This window comes from Nilaparvata lugens, chromosome 4 (genome assembly GCF_014356525.2).
Source record: "Nilaparvata lugens isolate BPH chromosome 4, ASM1435652v1, whole genome shotgun sequence".
In the NCBI taxonomy this organism is placed as follows: Eukaryota; Metazoa; Arthropoda; class Insecta; order Hemiptera; family Delphacidae; genus Nilaparvata; species Nilaparvata lugens.
This window is the reverse complement of record NC_052507.1, coordinates 6,811,258-6,832,121: the sequence shown is the minus strand read 5'-3', so window position 1 is coordinate 6,832,121 and position 20,864 is coordinate 6,811,258. Positions and strand designations below refer to the sequence as shown.

Below are 20,864 nucleotides of genomic sequence, written 5' to 3'. Positions count from 1 at the left end.
AAACAATACTGATATCGATATCCACCTTTCGATAGTTCGATATCCTATTTTTGGAATTCTGGCATAACCTAAAATTATTATTATGTTGAATTTGGTTGGTTAGTGGTTGAGAATTTTACGTTTCAAAGGTAATATTATCAAATATTTCATTCATATTCTTCGTAAATACTCTAGCAAATCTTCCTAGTTTTAAATTAGTTCAGTAATATAAATTATTGAATAAATAATAACAATTTCGCTTTTGATGTTTAGTTCATGCCGATTCGGTATGGTGCCCAATTAAAAATATTTATGAAATAAAGTAAGTTATATCAATATAATGTCAAAAACTAACAAGTGTCTCATTTGATGAAGAACAACTACAATTTGAGACGTATATTTTGAATATACTTTTATTGGTACCGTATCTATTTAGGCTAGGTAGGTACTCAATATTATTTTACTACTTCCTCTTTATGAGGTCCAAAGATTTTGTGTTTTATTAATTTATGTCAGTTCTTGTTTTAATCTTGAGGTTGAATTTTAGCATTAGATTACGAAAGGATTATATATTTGACTACCGGCTTCTATGTTGTCATTACTACAGGACTAGTCGAGGCTTTTTCAGAAATTTCAGTGAGTGCAGTAGACTATGTTTCTGTTAATGAATATAAATTAAAAATAATAAAATATAAATAAAAAACAACTTACTTATTTGTTAATTGAGTCATCTTCTTAGAACAGTAATTCATTAATCTCCATCCATGACCAGCACTTGTTGGATAGGTTGCGTCAAAAAATGTAAAACTAAAAACTAAGATCAATATGGGAGGTAAGTCATAAATCTCAGAAAACATTTTTATTGCCTCTTCATCCAGGGAGTAGAAGTGCCAGATTCACAAGTCTCTCCCGAAGTACCCTCTCAAAGACCTCCTGTTCGGAAATAGAAGGGCAAAGGAAATGAAGTACTTGAGTGCTCAGAAACGAGAGCTATTATGCGATCGAGTCTGGCATAAGGCAAATTGATATCATTCCTCCTTACTTGATACTTGAGGTCGTTGCCAATGACTGGGGTTTCCAGATAGGCAGTGTCGAAAATCTCAATAGAATACCCTATCATGATCATTCACGCTGTGAAGGTGCTTGACTCCCAAAAAGAGGTTCACTGTAAAAATCCTGCAGTGAGTAGAGTGGGTTTTCCAGGAGTTTATTTTTTAACGTGGTATAGAACCAAGAGTCCCGTGTTTCCTGAATTTGTCTAGGAAGGTTGTTAAAAAATCTTATTGCCTGCGAAGGAAAGCTATTGTAGATCCCCGCCAGTCGGCTCCGGGGCACCTCCAGTCTAGTTGCATGACGCATATTGTGGCTGTGTATATCATACCTTTTTTGTAACTGCTCCCGGTTCTTCTTGATGTACATCAGCGAGCACAACACATATTGACTGTACACCGTGAGTATCCCAAGATCCCTAAATAGTGGCCTGCAGTGATCCCTGAAGCTGGAAAATGTCGCTATCCTCAGAGCCTTCTTTTGCAGTAGCAGCACATCGTGGAGCAATCCATAGATGATATGGCTGTGAAACAACGAATGGCCATGACAAGACTTCTCTGATCCACCACACATCTCAGCTTACGAAGGAGGTACAGAACCCTGGACAATTTCCTGCAAACTTGATTCATATGATGATTCCAGCTCAATCGCTCATCCAACCAGAATCTTAACAGTTTTACTGGATCTGATACAACTGGTTGTCTCTTCAATGAGCAAACCAAGATGTTTGTTTTCTCCTTATTTAGTTTGCACTTGTTGGCTAGAAACCACAGCTTTGCTACTTCTATGAGTCTGGCGGACTCCTCCTTTGCCTGTTGTGGCTGTGTACATGTCCTCGTTGCAGAAAAGTAAGTTGGCCTCTTCTCAACAGTGACAGCAAACTAAACAGATACTGACTATTGACCGTCATAATTTTTTTTTTCTACTAAAGATTGGCGCACATTGTTCTAGCCGATGAGACGAGGTGATGATCCGGAGAACCTTCTTTTGTAGGAGCAGGATCTTTCTGCAGCCGCCTGCATAACCCCAAAACACAATGTCATAATTAATAAGGCTGTGGAAGATGCCATGGTATGTCGTAACCAGGTACTCCAAAGAAACATGCCCTCTCAGCTTGTGAATCAGATATGTGACCCTTGACAGTATTTTGCAGATCATGTCAATATGCTGCTTCCATGTCAATGTGGCATTCATCATAAATCCAAACACCCTCACATTGCGATCCCCGTAAATTGGTAGGTTCTGCCTCAGAGTGAAGAGTAGGTTTTGAGCCTTCCTCTCGTTCAGTGCAAGTTTGTTCACCCGGAACCAATCACTAACAACCTCCAACAGTTGGGAAGACCAGTGTATTGCCACATCCACATCTCTATCACTGGCAACTAGGGTTGTGTCATCTGCAAATAGAAGAGCCTGTGTATTGCCACATTCACATCTCCATCCCTGGCAAATAGGGTTGTGTCATCTGCAAATAGGAGAGCACTTCCATCCAGCCTGAGGTCTTTGATGAAGATGAGGAAAAGGAGGGTCCCAGGATAGAACCCTGAGGCACGCCTCAGCACACATTACGAGCACCCGACACCACCACCAATTCTCCTTATTCCTTATTCTTTTTTCTTCATCAATGACCAGTGAACTAGAAAGATGGCGTCATGAAATTACTTCTAAAATGGCAGGTCAGGCTATGTTGTCCTTGTGTGCATCGAAATATTCACGCATGTTGTTGAATTGACACCACCTGTCTACGTTGAGCCAGATAAATCTCTCCAACAATATATAAAGAGAAACACAGTCAAAGGCTTTGGTCAGGTTGCACAGGGTTACCGCCACTGAGTGTTTATCCTCTATTGCTGACAGCATAAACTCCACCAAGCTACGAACAGCAACTGTGGTAGAATGCCCTCTTCGGAATCCGAACTGATGAGGTGATAACAGTGAGTTCTTTTCAAAATAGGCACTGAGTTGTGTGTAAAACTGTAAAGAACAGCTTCAAAGATTTTGCCGAACACAGGGATTAAGGTCTGAAGTTTCCCACTTTCTCAGGATCACCATTCTTGAAGTCAGGATTTATTTATTTAGCGTATGGCAGATACACAACAAATATATAGCTCATGAGTCTCAAATTCCTAGATATACTCTGTCTATTATATTTCCAATTTCTTTGAAGACAGGAATTGTTCAAGAAGTCTTGAGCAAGTCAGGGAAGACTCCACATTTTAAGCAGCTGTATACTGCTTTATCATATCAGCCATCAGTAACATATTATAATTCAAGATTTGAAATGAAACATTTATCACAGTTCAGATCAACTGGAAATATTTTAAGTAAGTAAAGTAACTCCACTTTTTCACCAGGGACTTCAAATTTCCCTTTCTTTGATGGAAACTACAATGAATTCTATAAGTTGAAGATTGTTAATAACTAAAACACTGATGATTAAAAATTGATAATTGGTTGGATTCCTCCTGTCTTTGCCGTTGCCGTTTTTATGATGATTCTATCAAAATGAACTGTGTTCTCTTTTTCGCTCTTTCTCTCGCACAATTAGCTTACATGCTTTCTGGCTTCTTTGAAATCTGGTGGCACCTTACTCCATAAGAGCAATGCTGCAATGCTTCCTCTTGGCGATAAATTCGATATTATAATAATTTTCAACTTGATCCAATTTTTCCAACTCGATATGAACTATGCACTTGTTTGATAGTGCACTTGTCTTGCTGTGTCGAATGAATAAATATCTTATCTTCCCTGCAATTTCCATTTTCACAGAGTATAGTAGTCAAACTGGAGAGATCTGGAGTGGCTTTCAAGACAATGATACCTCGCCTGATAATAATAATACTGATGGTGACGCCCACATGAGCTCTTAGACTTGTGCGTGGGTGATGAGTTAGAGGGATAATGATGAGAGATGACGATTACTTTTTAGGTAGTCGCGACCGACGTCTCATCGTCTCCTCCGAAAGACGAGGTGGCCGTATCTATGTGATTGTGCTGTGGTCAAAAATTTTTGCCCTGGTCAAACTCCTCTTAATTATTAGACCGGCGCTTAATCACTTAGGCTCAACTCACAATTACGCGACTCAGGCCGAGAAGAGACTCGACTCTAGTCGCGAGCATGTGTTTCCAAATGGTGACTCTCAGACCAGTCGATTCTAGTCTCCATTTGAAAACACATGCTCTCGACTAGAGTCGAGTCTCTTCTCGACCTGAGTCGCGTAAGTGTGAGTTGAGTCTTACTCCAACGAGCCACCCAAATCAGTCGAGACCTCTCCTTAAAGAAACAAAAAATCCAAACCAAGGAAGGATACTCTATGAGATTTATTACATTGCTTATTCAATATAATTAAACTGGTTTAATTATAATTAAACCTATTTAAGTATAATCAATTCTATGAGATTTATTACATTGCTTATTCATTATAATTAAACTGGTAATTTTGATTGTTTTCACAGATGAGATTGACTGAAATCTGCTACAAGCACAATTTGTATCGACAGCTAACCGCAACATGGCGGGTTCAGAGCAAGAGACGAAAAATCCTCGATGTGGGTCTCAAAAGTCGACTGGAGAAGAACAACATGGTAATATATGATGCCATGGATATTGCTGCTATTCCTGAACCTCATATAGATGAGTAAGTGCTTGGTACTTTTTTATTGATTAAATTAAGTTATTTTGACAAAAATACATATTTGAAGGCACCAGGGATTCAAACCCATTAACTTATTGCTCTCATAACGCACATTAACAAAATTCAAAAACACACAATAGCACATTGACAAAACAATTTCAAAGTAAAAATTTATGAAGAAAAATCATGAAGATAAACTTTACAAATATGAATAAACATGTCATTCTATTTGCTAGGCAATTTAAAGCTCTCACTCCAGTGACCGTGACTGATGAACAGTGCAAGGTAAGGCGATTTGGCAAGGCAGGAAGCTCTCCAATTGGATGATTGGGTTGAAGTTCGGGAATCGGCTGATAATCAGCCAATCGGAGAGCTTCCTGCCCTGCCGACTCATCTGATAACCCCTGAAAAATCACTTCGTGTGGGTTGTCCCCAATTCTATCACAGGTACGACTTGCATTTCTCATAAAATATCAAAAGTTACTCAAGTTACGAATACATTAGTTTACGTTACTAAAACTAAACATTATTTTGGCATTGTGCATTTTGAATAATCGATTTCTATAAAGTATTACTTGTTCTTTTTCAACAGAATTCAAACGTTACAAGTCACACCAATCCCGAAGCCAGATACTAAACAAGTGGAAGCCAGTCAACCAATCAGAAAACGTCTACTAGCCTTCAGAGACAACAATGTTCTACTGGAAGGGATGGATCAAGCCAAACGCCTTACCAACACCATTGAGCCTGAGCCGAACGTATTGCCTCAACAGTTGACCTCTTTGATTGATGCGGTGAAGCTGACTGAACAAGATGATTTAGCCAAGAGGTATTTGACAGCTTCAACCATTTGCTGATAACTTTTCTTTAATCCTCAAATTCAATAGTTGGATTGTATCTGTATAATAATATTACAGTTAAAATATTTATTATTATTATTATTATTATTATTATTATATTATTATTATTATATTATTATTATTATTATTATTATATTATTATTATTAGCCGTCAAGCTCCCAGATGGAAGACGCTGAGCAAAATTTGGTTCATTTTTTGTTTTTCTTGTTCTTTTTATCAATCCACCAGTTTTTCATTTTCAGTGAGAACTCCGCTTTCCTTGCTTCACTCCATTTTGTTCCCACTCTTGGCACAGTCATCTCTAGTTTAACTTCCCATTTTTCAACCTTTTCTCTGAAACTGTTCCTGTTGTATATTTCATCATTGTTAATGTTAGCAAGTATTAAGTCCTTCATTACTGTAATATCTAATATTATTATTTGTAGCCTATAGTGCTTTGATAAAACTGGAAACGAATTATTCTAATTTCATTTTAATTTTCAAATCAAAAACAACCACAATATAAATTTTCAATTGTCATTTAAAAAAGTGACACTTTTTACATATTATTGAAAAAATTTATTATAATATTATTTTTCAACCTTCATGATGATTTTATAAATTATTATTTCTGATCATCATTTTCACTTCAATAAATTCTTTTTCACAGTTAATCGCTTTCAAATGTTACCTTTTTTTACTCAATTTTCTACTTTTTTTATTTTTGAAAAAAATATATTCTTCCTATTCTCTTATCATGAATCAAACATCAATTCAATTCAATTTTTCTTCCGTCTGTGACCAGTGTATATACTGTCGATTATTAAACACAAAAGTTCAAATATTTACAATTATCTCAAGATGGCCAATCTAAGAGATTGACAAAGTTTACAATCTCCTCCTCATTCAACGAATAAAGAGAAAGGTTAATCAGTTTCTCTAGGAGCATTTTATTGAACACTTTGTCATCCAACCGTCGCACCTCACTACCTCCATAAACAAAGCCGTAGTGCATTCGTATGACGTCAGCACAGGTAGGGCTCCTACACCAATAAAAATTCGTTGATTTCAGCTGATCTATATCAGCTAGTGTTTTTATTGGTGTAGGAGCCCTACCTGTGCTGACGTCACACGAATGCACTACGGCTTTATTTACGGAGGTAGTGCGCACCTGCAGTGGAAGTCTATTGAAATTTTCAATGCGCGCATTGGATAGCAGGTGTGCTGCTTAGCCAATCTAGAGTAGGGAAAGTCAATGTTGTCTCTCCTTCTAGTTTAGTAGTTGTGGATATGGCCTCTTGCTTGATCGTTGACAGCTCGATAAATCGATAATTTATTTATAAATTTGTTATTTCAGGTGCATATTATCGTCGATCGCTTTCGAATGTGAGCAAGTGAAACTGCCAATCAGGAAGAATCCTAAGAAGCGCATGTGGGTGTTTCCGCGTGACTATGGAATTAGTCAACCAAGGCGCAGGTCTGTTTTCTATAGTTAGATTCACTTTAAAATGTCAGCATTGGTTGTGATTCTATATTTCTCTTATTATATTTAGTTGCAGTTGAAGTGATTCTTTCATTTGCCATATCTTCAAAGTCCATTAAAAGTTGGTGTTGAAAAATGTTATATTTTCTGTATAAAGTAGCCTGACCACAGATATCCCAACATACTGCTCAGGAAAATCATTGAGGAAAAAGTATTCTGGCATAACAACTGGATGGATCTGGAAAGGGTGTATGGAGTTTCTGCTGCGGGCCTCTTAACGTGCGATATCCAGAAGGTTCTCAACAAGGTTGATGAGGGGCTGCAGCGCGGGTTCAAGGAAAGGTTGATGAGGAGTCATAGATGCTCGATCTATCCACAACTTGCAGATTTCACCGATTATGTACATCAACCGATCGACTTTGAGCTGGTGAAATGGTTTTTGAAGGCGAAGACAGAGCTTATTCTGCTGAACAAGTACTTATTCGGCCGGGAGGTGAGGATCTGCTCGCTCTGTAGCATGAAGGAGGAGGAAGATGTACCGCACTTTATTGCCAGATGCCCTGTCCTCGCTGAAATTCGGAGTATCCTGCCTGAAGAGGAGCTGCTGTCTCATCTGAATGGACGGGACTGGCAGGCAGTGAGCCGCTACTGCAAGGATGCCTGCCAGTATAGATACTTCCTGGTACAGCAATTCAATTTCTAACTTATATGAACTTTTGTGAAAGCATAATTTTCAATTTCTTCTTTATTTGCTTTATTTGATATTTCTAATCAACTCCCCCAGACGGCACTATGCCATGGGATGAAAACGCCTTTAATGATTTGCTTTGTGTACTGATTTTTTTTGTGGAATATTTGAATAAAGGCCATTTATTATTATTATAAAGTAGCCGACCTGGAGATCAGTTTGCAATTATAATTCGATGGTTTCACCGATCAAATATACTAATATCTGTGAGGGGTGATTATATCAATCTCAGTAGTATTTGAAGGTATTCCATTCATTTCAACTGTCACATAATCCTTCAATATTCAGTGCTAGAAGAATAGTATCTTACATCACAAGGACGGGAAGGGGCCTCTTGCAGGCGAGAATGATGTTCTCGAGCACTGATAAATACATAATTTCATTCGATCACTGCAAAAGACATTGGCGTCCAAGTAACGTACACTGTTTTTTTGTCATAATAATCCAAAGAAGAATAATTGACAAATAGAAAACATCATCTGCTTGTGCTGAAGCTACTACATATATTCTATAAACATAACCTAGTTTACAAATTCCGAATCAGGAAGTTGACAAAACGTCCACCTGGAGTGCTGAAGATGGTTTTTTGTAGCAGTTTTGCTGTTCCTATTTCAGAACTAGGAAACATAAAGAAAAAATATGGTTTCATTACAGAAGAGTATGCTGTTAATGTGAGAATCACATGTTTATTTGTTCTGCAATACAGCTGCTTACTGGCTTGGTTTCATGCTTGGAAAACAGCTGAGATTGAATGACTATGACAAAAATAACATTTTGTAGTATCAAACAGCCTACCTGGGCCCTGTTTTATGAGAAAATAAAAGCTAATATTTTGGTAATTTCAATTATATTAACCAGCTGACTACCAATATTATTAGTATGTCTATTTTAACACTAGCCGTCAGGCTCGCTTCGCTCGCCATATCCGTCTAGCCAGGGGGCTCCGCCCCCTGGACCCCCGACTGGATCGTCCAAGAAAGAAATCAGCAGGCTCGCTTCGCTCGCCTGCATTTTTCATTTGAGCATTTTTATCATATGTTAGGACAATCCAGTCGGGGGCCAGACTAAACGTCTGGCTAAACGGATATGGCGAGCGAAGCGAGCCTGACGGCTAGTAATATAATATTCCCAGGATTGAAGTAGCAGTGCCCAATAAATTTTTCCGCGATAAATGAATTTAAATCTTCAACTTGGTGCCAACCTAACAAAGTCAACTCAACTTAATGTCAACCTGACAAAATTATTAATTTAGTTGCCAGTTAACAACTGTTTCGAAGAGGTACTCTATCTAGATTATAGTTCTATAGTAACATATGATATGGAAATTTCAATTATAATAATTAAGAGATTAGGAGAAGAAGAATAAGAAGAATATTCATGCTAAAAGACGAACTTTAAACCCTTAAAAACAACCCTTAGAGTTAAAATATTGCCAAAAGATTTCTTAGTGCGCCTCTAAAGGGCCAACTGAACATACCTACCAAATTTGAACGTTTTTGGACCGGTAGATTTTTAGTACTGCGAGTGAGTGAGTGAGTGAGTCAGTCAGTCAGTGAGTGAGTGCCATTTCGCTTATATATATATATATATATATATATATATATATATATATATATATATATATAGATGCAATAGGAAGCTATGTAGTACTTATGATTGGAAGGGTTCATCAACTTAATAAACAATAATTGCATGCTTTTATACTCTCTTCATCATATTTGGAAGTAGTTGAAGTGATTCTACCCATTTACATTGTCACTGAAAGATAACAATATTGTCACAACATTACACTGCATTACTCATTACATTGTCACAATAATCAGTGCTAGAAGATATTGAACCGGTTGCATCAAACCCTGTTTAATTTTAATCATGATTAAATGCCATGAGAACCAATCAGAGAAGACTTTTTAGAGAAGAGAGCTTCTCTGATTAGTTTTCGTGGCATTTAATCTCGGTAAAAGTAGGGTTTTGTTTGTGTGTACCTGCGTTCAGCTGCGTATGCGATTAGTCAAAATAACAACTTTTCAAACCAATAAATCCTACCTATTCGTATCATATTCACTCAGTTGATATCGTACGTCGTTCCATTTAATATTAAAATAATTTTAATACTGAATATTTTATCAACTGAATGAATTTGATACAAATAGGTAGGATTTATTGTTTTGGATTGTTTATTGTTTTTGAAAAGACGGATTCAAGGATCCAAAGGTACAAAGAACCCCACACGTCAACCGAAGCTTATTGTGTTCCCAAGTAGTATGTTAGTTAGGCAAACCAATACCTGTGTCCTTTACAAGAACCAGGAGTTTCTCCCCATACTAACATCCCATGCATAACCTGGTTGCTTGTCGCAATCCAGTGTGATATGCTTGGCATTCTCTTCAGATTGATTAGTCCTCGTGACCTATGTGAGTTCCACTCCTGGCCTTCTTTGGTGGTCCTTCCGCTGAGGAAGGGGTGGCCAAGTTGCCTCTAGGGCACCTGGCCACCCTTCACTCAGCCTCTTGACCCACATTTGTGCCTGGAGTTTCACCCATCTCTTGTCTCTTGGGTTTTTTCTTTTTGCCCGTCCGAAACTCCGCAGGGTCAAAAGCCTCACCTCTCCCAAGAAGTTTTGCCTGAATGGCCGCCCTTCTTTGAGCAGTGGTGAGTTTTGGCCTCTCCACCCACAAACTCGTGACCTACGTGAGTTCCACTCCTAGCCTTCCTTCCGCTGAGAGAGGGGACGCCAAACTGCCTCTAGGGCACCTGGTCACCCTCGACTCAGCCTCTTGACCCGCATTTGTGCCTGGAGTTTCTCCAATCTCTGGTCTCTTGGGTTTTTCTTTTTGCCCCTCCGAAACTGTCCTGATGAGGCAGATCCCGTGGGTTTGAAGGCAAGGCAACTTCTGGGTCCCTTTTAGTCGCCTCCTACGACAAGCAGGGATACTGTGGGTGAATTCTGGTTTTCAACACATTCTTGAGTACGATGCTCGACTCAAAGCTCCCCCAACCCACAGGGGGCATTGTTTTGGATAGTTGCTATTTTGACTAATCGCATACGCAGTCGAACGCGGATAAGCACAAACCATAACCATCTCATACCATCCCAAATCATCCCACGTTTGATCATCTCATAACCCACCCTCACACTTCCCATTACCCACGCACAAGCAAAAAGCAAATGTGGGCATCATCCGCAATAAAAAACACACATTTAAAACTGTACAGGCTTTTGCATCTTTTGTATAAATAAATCTCGCTGGAGACTTGAGTATTTCTAATTAGACTGCTTTATTTACTGAATAAGTTATGTCTTCCAGTTCATTTATATATTTTTTGTCATAGTCATTCAATTTCAGCTGTTTTCCATGCATTAAATCAAGCCGGTAAACAGCTGTTTGTAGAAAAATATTATTCTCATTACAGTAGAGTATGCTGTAATGAGAATGTTTTATTTACAGTCGAGTATGTTTCCCAGTTCTGAAATAGGAACAGCAAAACTGCTACAAAAAACCACCTTCAGCGCTCCAGGTGGAAGCTTTTGTCAACTTCCACAAAATTCCTGATTCGGAATTTGTAAACTAGGTTATGTTTATAGAATGCATGTAGTAACTTCAGCACAAGCAGGTAATATTTTCTGTCTCTCAATTATTATTCTTTAGATTAATATGACAAAAAATAGTGTACGTTACTTGGACGTGAATGTCTTCTGCAGTGCTCGAATGAAATTCTAGTCTCGGCTAACGCCTCGACTAGAAACATCATTCTCGCCTGCAAAAGGCCCCTTCTCGTCCATGTTATGTAATATTACATTATCATTATTTATTTATCCACCTATTATTCATTCATTTTACAGCCGCCTATTGAACACACGTCTTCTACAACTGTGCGAGCTGATAAGCGGAAGCAGCACTAGCAACGAGCGGTGGATAACTAGAGATGCGCGCTTTGCTGTGCCGCTGCACTGGGCCGAGACCCCTGTACTGCTCGACGTGTCTGCCGACCTGCTAGTGATGACGTCATCGCCGGGTGGCATTCCGCCAGTCGCCACTGTCACAGCGCCACCTCAAGGACCGCCGTCGTTTCCGGACTACATTTCGCCCCTCATATCGCTTGAAGAGACGGACTTTGAGGCTACCAAGTTTGAGGATGCTTTTCGTGAGTGAACATTATTTGATCTGTTAAGATGAGAAGGGCATAGAGAAAAAGAGTATAGTTCAAACCAACAGCTGTTCAAATTTAACCGTTCGCCGTTTAAACTGGAATGGTGCATATGGTCATTATCTTGGAGCAGAGATAGCATAAGAAGATATCCCACGGTATAGGGTGTTTATATTCTAAATTTCACTTTCAAGATTCGTTTTATTAACCATCAGGCTACAATTATAGCATTAGGCAAGTCATAATACATACTTTTAAAAAGTAGGCTACACACAATTGAACAGAAAATCGATACAAATTGAACAGATAAAGCATATCTACATTACATAAAATACATTCAATTCAGGTATTCAGGTATTCCTCGAGTGAGTAAAAGGCATTATTTTTAGATTAAAGCATAATATATAAAAGGCATTATATTAAAGCATATCTACATTACATTCAATTCAGGTATTCCTCGAGTGAGTAAAAGGCATTATTTTTGAGATAACTGTATACAATTTTCTTAAATTTGTTTGAAGGCAGATTCCTGGTTGTTTGAGGCAGTTTATTATACAATATACACTGTTGGAAAGTATGGCTTCTCATAGTTTTATTGAGTCTTATTTGTGGTGCTACAATGTTTCCACTGTTCCTGGTATTATATGCATGGTAATCTTCATGAATGGAAAATTTTTCTGAGTTTTCCTTGACATGAATTAAATTGGAATAAATGAAGTGAGATGGAAGGATTAGTATACCCAAATTAGGGAAATGTGGCCTGCATGAATCTCGCTGTGTTAGTCCTAGGATAGCTCTAAGAGCCTTTTTTTGCCATAAGAACACTGTTTTAGCATGAACTGAATTACCCCATAGACGCACACCATAACTCAGATGTGAGTGGAAAAGCCCAAAATAGGTCAATATGAGTGTATCCAAATTCACGCAGCCTCTCAGTTTTCTCAATAAATAGACTATTCGAGATAATTTTTTTGAAAGGTGCTCAATATGTGTGTCCCAGTTCAGCTTGTAGTCCATATAAAGTCCAAGAAGTTTGACCGGTTCAATCAGGCCATTACTCAGCTTGTCTTTGAGGGAGAAAAACAATATCTCGGTTTTATCTTGAGCCGATATTTCTAGTAGGCCTAGTTCTTTTTCGTGAAGCTATGTGATGTTGGTAGTCTCTCATACTGGATTTCTTAAGGTCCAAACTTCACCGTTTCATGTGAAAACATTACAGTAGTACCTTAAATTTTGCATATTTCATAACTTTTCTTGCTCAATATTATTGTAGAGCTATGAATCACCATGTTTTTCTGCTACTCGTATTTATTTTTAACGCTAGAAAGTAAGTTGTATTATGTTTTGTTAAACACATGAATAAAGGAATCTGAATATGAATACTGTGCCGGTTTTACAGCCTCGGGTAAATCTAGTTTAATATCAGACGCAGATGGTGTAATGGGCCTGAGTATTTAAGTATTTAAAGTAAATTCGTATGGCTTTTGTTGGTGGGGGACCCTTGTGAGAAGGTCCCACCTCGTCTAAATACCTATATAATTTAAGCCGTCAATGAGCCTTACAACTGACATACATCAGCCAGGATCGACAGTTTGATGTACTCATCCAAAAACACGGCAGTGAACTTGTCAAATACTTTTAGTGATTGGCGGCTTTGAACCCGGGATCTCTAGGCTGCTACGCAAGCACTTACATGATCGTTCAGAACAACTTGATAATAGTGTAGTAAGAATATTACTGAACCGCGGACTACTAAAATCTCACTTATACTTAATCCTAAGAATGTATTTTTTAACAATCATTCATCATTCAAAGATTAAAAATGTTTTTTTCTTCATTTGCAGCCTTGAAAGGAAACACACAAGGTCCAGCTGTACACACTGCAATCGTCAACTTCGACAAAGAGGTTGTGAAAAATCTGTATGGCACTGAGGTTCTCCCGGAGCAAATCACTAGTCGCTCCTTGATGAAGGCTTTTGCCTTCTCGTTAGCACAGGCTAGGCGTATCCATGGTGACAAGGTAAGCCTTGCCGATATCTAAAATGTTATTCGTAATGATAGTGTCTATTTTATTTTTTCTATCTAGAGAACCCGAGTTCGAATCTTTACCGCAAATAGTTTTTGACCAAAGCACAATCACATAGATAAGGCCACCCCGTCTTTCGGAGGAAACGACAAGTCGTCGGTCCTGACTACCTAAAAAGTAGTCGTCATCTCTCATCATCACCCCTCTCACTCATTGCCCACGCACAAGCCTAAGAGCTTATGTGGGCATCACCCTCAGTATTATTATTATTATAATATATTATACAAAAAAAGCACGACACAGATAGATTGAAGACAATGAAAATATCAACAATTCACCAGTTGAAGAAGGTGACTTAGTCGCCGGAATATCTTGTGATATGTCAGTTTTCATGTGTCGTGTTTTTTGTATAATATATCGTTGTAAAACTCAAAAGTGTCTATTATGTGCTTCATACAATTTTATTCTTTCATATGCATCTATAGGCAAAAGTTATTTTAATTGTTGACTGTTGTCTCCATTCGACACCTGTATAGCCTCAGATAAATCTTTAAGCCTCTGGCAGGCCTCATTATTTTATACTCAGCAGCACAAGGGTGATGCCATATTAGGCGTTTTCAGAGTCGGCAAGCGCAGGAAGCTCTCCGATTGGCTGATTGGAATGGCGCTTGAAAAACGCCTAATAAATTCTCTCCCTGAAGAGAATTCAGATTACTATGAATGGAAACTAAGAGCATTTATACAGGAGGTGTTGCATAGTGTCCAGATTTCACCACATCAACATCGGGAGTCAGCAGTGAGGTATACCGCCATGCTATTGTCAGCTCAACACAACCACCCATATTAATAGTGAAGTCATTTTAGGAAATATAACAAAATAAAATTGCTACCACCTCGAGATTTGGCACGTACTTATGAAACCGGACATTGTACTAAAAGTCGTCGGCGATAATGTATATGTATTTTTAAAAACAACGGTAACTTCAATAGAATTCGATTTTGTTTGTCTCAAGATGAGATTAGACTTCAAGTTTTTCTTATTACTGTGGCTTTGATTCTCAGGCTGCCCAGAAAAGGACGGAGAAATAAACATTTTGGTGTAAACACAGCTTTACAGTATTTTAAAATGCATCACAAGAAGAAAAATATGAAAAAATTTTACTTCATAAAGACACAATCTGGAACTCAGAAAAAAATGGAATCAGTGTTAAATAATTATTTTATCTCAGTTTAAAATTTTCTAATGGATTATTTTCGTTGGTAATCTATATTTGCATTGTGTTACAAAAAAATATTGTTTGATAACTGTTGCTTACAGATAACTGTAAACTGCTTGGCTCTGTTTATGTAGGGATATTTTTGATGTAGGACAACATCGCATTAAATCAGTGGGATAAATTATCTCCTTTTTCTGGGCAACCTAAGAATCAAGCCCCAGTAATAAGAAAAACTTGAAAAGTATATGTATCTTGTATTTTGGTGAAATAAATATTCTATTTTATTCTATAAACCTTGTGCTCCAGTTGTCATCTTGGAAAATGGCGGCCATAACTTACTTTTTCGTTCTTTTACGATAACCAACTACCGCGGAGAAGAATATTACAAATATAAAATCTCCTTTGTATCGATACCTATAACTCATATAAAATTACTAGTAGTTCTGTGAACAGTAGACCTCACGCAGTATCCTCATCCACAAGTACCAGATGTCAACTGTTTTAAATGTTAACAAACTCAGTTTACGTTTGAATTTGTATTTCATATGATATAATTCATCCAGTTCACTGATGATCTTTCTATCTGATGAAAATTAATTTTTTAGAATCAAAAATATTATAGTTTCTCCAGCATTATTTAGTTCATTTGTTATTTTTATTTACCTATTAAATTAGATTTTTTCGAATTTGAGAATATTGATACTGATGGGCACGCATAATAATACCATGACTGCAAAACAAAATATTGAAACCAAAAACCCTTAAAGCTGTGATTAGACCAAATTTATTTAAAAAATGTTAATAACTCAATCCTTTTAGATTATATTACATTGAACATAACTTATCATACACATGATGAACATATGTGTTTGTCAACTTCCGTTCAATCTAATAGAATCTATAAGGATTAAGCTATAACCATTTTGTTAATAACTTTGGTGTAAACCCAGCTTAAAGATGCATACCTCTTTAATGTCTTTGATTGAAACTATAGACCTTATACAAATACAGTAATAGACTGGCTTCTCCACACATCTCTGTAATCACTTGTCAGCTGATTTATGATAAATAATTCTATAGTCTGATTAATTTTTTACTCTAATATTGGCCTGTGAAGGGAGGCTCCTTTTTCCTTTTATATTATCCTTGAAATGCAAAATTTCCCTAAACCTTGTATATACGTCGACGCGCAATTTAAAAAGGAACATACCTGTCAAATTTCAGGAAAATCTATTACCGCGTTTCGCCGTAAATGCGCAACATATAAATATATAAACATTTAAACATTAAGAGAAATGCCAAACCGTCGACTTGAATCTTAGACCTCACTTCGTTCGGTCAATTATTCATCTACTATTCATCCCAATTTCTTATCCCCCTTCCGTGTGACTTCGACGGGCAGGCAGTCAGGGCGCCCAGATGAGGTGGATGACCTGCCAGGCTCTTAATGCTAAGTCGGTGGGCTCCCTTGTAGCAAGCACGCTCGTTCTTCTCGCCTTGTAGTGTCCGGTACTGGTCTCTATCACCCGGCGCTGCGGCTTGGCGGTTGAGTCGCAAGTGTGAACCACAAGGACGCTAACGGGTATGTGGTGGCAACAAAAACAACTGCTCAGATAGATGGCAACGAATCTGCCTTGCATAGTCTCTCGTGCGTTAGTATCTGACGTAAGGATATTTGTTTCGATAAATTTTTTCTTCAAGAAAACAATAATCTCTTGAGATTGCTTGCAATGGGAACTGGCTGTATCTGATGTTTTACACTCTATTTGTTCTCTTCTCTGTATACCTATCAATTGTACTCTACACGACCGGATGTTTAAGCATCCTCGTCGTTCATGTAATGGCAACTCAACTCCTTCTTGGCTCATAACTCCTGGTCCTATTTTTCTTAAACTTCACATTTGATCATCCAAATATGAACCTGCTGTTGAAGAAGTCGAATTACTAGTAGTTCTGCGAACAGTAGACCTCGCTCATGAATACAACTTTCAATCTAATGAGAAGGGCCATTAAGAAAGTACAGTATATTGTGAAGATTCATCCATGTCATCTATTATTTTTTCCATTGCAAGTGCTAAAGACATTGTTTCCAAGGACATCGGACTTATAAATGTCTCTCAAGGAGGTACCTTCATATTGTCCCCATATTTACAATATTACAATTTTTCTAACAATTAATTATAAGAAATAGGCCAACTGACAGAAAAATGGAATATGCAGTAGGCCATTTAGACGATGAATAGTCTCACAGACGACAGTGAGATGGAAAATGATTCTAAATAAGATGGGTTTGTTGGTGACAATGACAGGAGGTTGCTAATAATGTTTTTCATGAAAAGTGGATTCAATGTTATGGCGGCTTGTTATGCCTATGCAGAATGTTTATGCTCACAAGTCGGTTTCCGATCTCATACTAAAACGAAAACAAGAGCTAACTAACTAAGCTGTGACGTCTCCGGCCGGTCCCGTAGTTCTAGAAACTATTCATCTATGAAACAGGAAAATATTGTGTTGAAAAGGGAAGAAATGGTGCAATCAAGTAAGAAGTTTCTTCAATAATTAATAAATACAGTATTATTTGGAGCGGCTCAGACGTTTCAAGGTTCACCGCTGACAACTCTTGTCCTCTATCGATAGCATTCCAACGATACCATTCATTCAATACAGCACATTTTAGAGCGGCACAATTTATATTCAATTTATTTAAAAAACGGAGGTCTTATCAAAAATCGTTACACATACGTTTCTGCGCCTTGTTTCAAAGAACTTGTATACCAAATTTCATCCAAATCGGACAATAACTGCGACTGTAACTGCGGTACAAACAAACAAACAAACAGACAAAAGCCGATCGAGTCGAAACTAAGACTTCAGCTTCGCTTCGGTCAATTAGAATCCAATCCACAGTACGCTTATATAATCATGTTCATCATACGATAATATTATGTCTGGCAACATAACTCGATCATTTTTGTGGAAAACCAAGTGACAAACACTATAAAAAGAAAAATGCTACTGAAAAGTGAGAAAAAATTGGAGAAGCGTTTTTGAATTCCCACTTTTATGGCTTGAGGGTTAAAGATATATGACACTGGGCTCGTCACTTCCCACACCACATAGTATTTCAGGTCGTCTCAAAATCCTTATTTAAATTGAAATTGAAGAAATGTTTAATACAGCTGGGAGTGGACAATTCAGAAAACATCATCACAACAAATTAGACCTACCTTAATTGATAAATTCGCTGGTGGTGACAACCTGACTACTGTTCTTGGAATCTGTATCTGTATGCATCATTACAAATTCAAATTCAAATTTTATTCAATCCAATTCACAATATTTACAAATTATGAGAAAAAATAATACAGCTTAACAATATTAGAGTAATAAGTTAATATTTTATAAAGTACATAAAAGTCTAATTTATTAAACAAATAACAATAACATCAGACAAGAATTCGAACATGCTAAACCAGGACTAATTTGTGAATTTGGATAGAAAAATACTGCTTGCTGAGAGTACAAAACTCTACGTCTGCGAGCAGGAATGAATATCTGATAATTTATGAATTTATAGAGAAGTAGAAAAATATAAAAAGAAGAAAAATTAGCAACCAATCACTCACACATTCACACTAACCATGCTCACTCTCCAATTCCACCTCATTTAGCCAATGCATACCCACCATTATCAGAGTATTTTAACTAAGAAACCACATTGAATAAGGTCTCTAGATAGTCAGGCATAAGACCTCTAAGCCATCCAAGAACTTTTGTTTTAAAAACAAGTCGATTTTGTGTTCTCTTAATTTCAAGAGGAATATTGTTGAAAAACTTAGGGCCGAGAAATACAAACGATTTCTGGAAACAAGTGGTATACGATTTAGGAAGTCGTAATTAAACAATAATTAAACTTTTTATTATTTTTTTGAGCTATCCAATAATCCTCTGTACGTAATAATAATATTAAATAGGATTCTGAATGCAGCAAAATTAGTGTTTCCTTTCTCTCTAACAAACTTATAATATGCAACTCTGGTTTGCGCACAGACATTTTTTGCCCATGCAGACCATTTTCTAAAGATTTATTTGGCTTACTGTATTCATGAGGTTGTTTTTATTCTTTGTTGTTGTTTTATATTGATAATGAGTACATAAGATTATTACTTTGTATAATAATAATAATAAATTTGTATGTAAAGTGCATTTTTTTGAAATAAATATCTTTTGTCTGTCTGTCTCTGTCACTATTTTGTACAATTCAACACGTTTTCTGTGTATCTTTGATTAATTTGTTGAACTACATTTTTTGCCCAGGTGCAAGGACAACTGGACACACCGGTGACAACTCAGCTGATCCAGACCGACGGCCGTTGGTACCACTTTGCAGTGATGCAACTGAACACAACCGACGTGCATGACGCGAATGTGTGCAACTACTTCTGGTCCCTGCCCGTCCTAGAGATGTACGGACCGCAGTCAGGCTACGACGACGGCCGGCCTGTTGTGCATGATTACAACGCTAGTGTTCTCAAAACTATGCTGGCTTTCTACAATAACGGGGCAACTAAACTCGGGTGAAATCGTTGAGTGATATGTAGTGTGTATTACAATATATATTATTTATGTATTTCAGGAGACAAATATGGGGTTACCTTGAATAGAAATAGATAGCTAGGACAAGGTTTAGAAAAGGAGGTATTAAATGAAAAAGACTAAGAAATCGTCAAAAAACCACAGATTTATTGATAGAAAGACCGGTTTCGGTGTAATAACCGAAACCGGTCTTTCTAAGTATCAATAAATCTGTGGTTTTTTGGCAATTTCTTAGTCTTTTTCATTCAATATGAATAATTACCACAATATCAACTTATCAACCACACAAAACGGAGGTATTGTTGCTACAGGTACTGTTAGTTTTTTTAGGTAGTCCCATATTTGTCTCCTTAAATACAGAAATCTATGAAATTCATTATTTCTGTAGTATGCATTATAATAATTATGTTTGTACGATTGTGTTGTCATTTTGATTCAATTTATCAATACAGTAACGGGGCGATTGTTAGTTGGCGACTCTTAGTTAGTTTACAACTATCGAGCTCTCAAAACGCTTTCTGTAATAACGTGGCGGCTGTTGCCAACTAAACTATAGTTAAATTTTTAAGTGAAGCTGCGTTTACACCGAAGTTATTAACAAAAAGTTTATTTTTCCGTCCTTATAGACTCTAAAGGTAGGCGCACACAGATCGTCATCGGACGGACGGCACGCATCGGACGGATCGGAAGATTAGATTTGATGAATTGTTTTCAGTTGGAGTGCGCATACCTATACCTATACGGATACCTTCCGCATCCGTATAGGTATAGGTATGCGCACTCCAATTGAAAACAATGCATCAAATCTAATAATCCGATCCGCCCGATGACGATCTGTGTGCGTCTACCTTTAAGGTGCGTACAGATAAACGCGCCGCGAACATGAGCAATTCACTTTAAATCAGCTGATGCCAAGCTTTTTATATCTATATCTTACCGTTTCTGTAAAAATACAGATATAGTCAGCTGATTAAAAGTGAATTGCTCATGTTCGCGGCGCGTATATCTGTACGCACCTTATTAGATTAAACGGAGCTTGACAAACACATATGCACATCATGTGTATGATAAGTTATGTTCAATCTAATAGAATCTATAAGAACGGAAGAATAAAAATTTTGTTGATAAATTTAGTGTTATTTAG

At 37.4% G+C, this 20,864-nt stretch overlaps 1 protein-coding gene across 2 annotated transcripts; it reads left to right on the top strand.

The window, feature by feature from the left end:
- Positions 1-24: 24 nt before the first annotated feature.
- Positions 25-20,138, top strand: LOC111057415 (39S ribosomal protein L37, mitochondrial). 2 transcript variants are annotated; one of them, XR_005571034.1, is made up of 8 exons: positions 53-128; positions 4,483-4,664; positions 5,254-5,490; positions 6,859-6,978; positions 11,577-11,878; positions 13,726-13,901; positions 19,442-19,822; positions 20,017-20,138. XR_005571034.1 is itself a non-coding variant. In XM_039425630.1 (7 exons), exons 2-7 carry the CDS (start codon positions 4,483-4,485, stop codon positions 19,703-19,705), a joined length of 1,281 nt encoding a protein of 426 aa, XP_039281564.1. In that variant the 5' UTR covers positions 25-128; the 3' UTR covers positions 19,706-19,847. The 2 variants fall into 2 exon arrangements, 1 of the variants encoding a protein (XP_039281564.1); XM_039425630.1 differs by lacking the exon at positions 20,017-20,138 and having other exon boundaries at positions 25-128; positions 19,442-19,847.
- Positions 20,139-20,864: the final 726 nt, after the last annotated feature.

Bases quoted from the DNA above. Each gene is read 5' to 3' on its own strand.
- LOC111057415 (XM_039425630.1), top strand. From the start codon at position 4,483: ATGAGATTGACTGAAATCTGCTACAAGCACAATTTGTATCGACAGCTA. The intron at 5,491-6,858 runs GTATTTGACAGC...TTGTTATTTCAG, and splicing joins CAAGATGATTTAGCCAAGAG to GTGCATATTATCGTCGATCG. The intron at 11,879-13,725 runs GTGAGTGAACAT...CTTCATTTGCAG, and splicing joins CAAGTTTGAGGATGCTTTTC to CCTTGAAAGGAAACACACAA.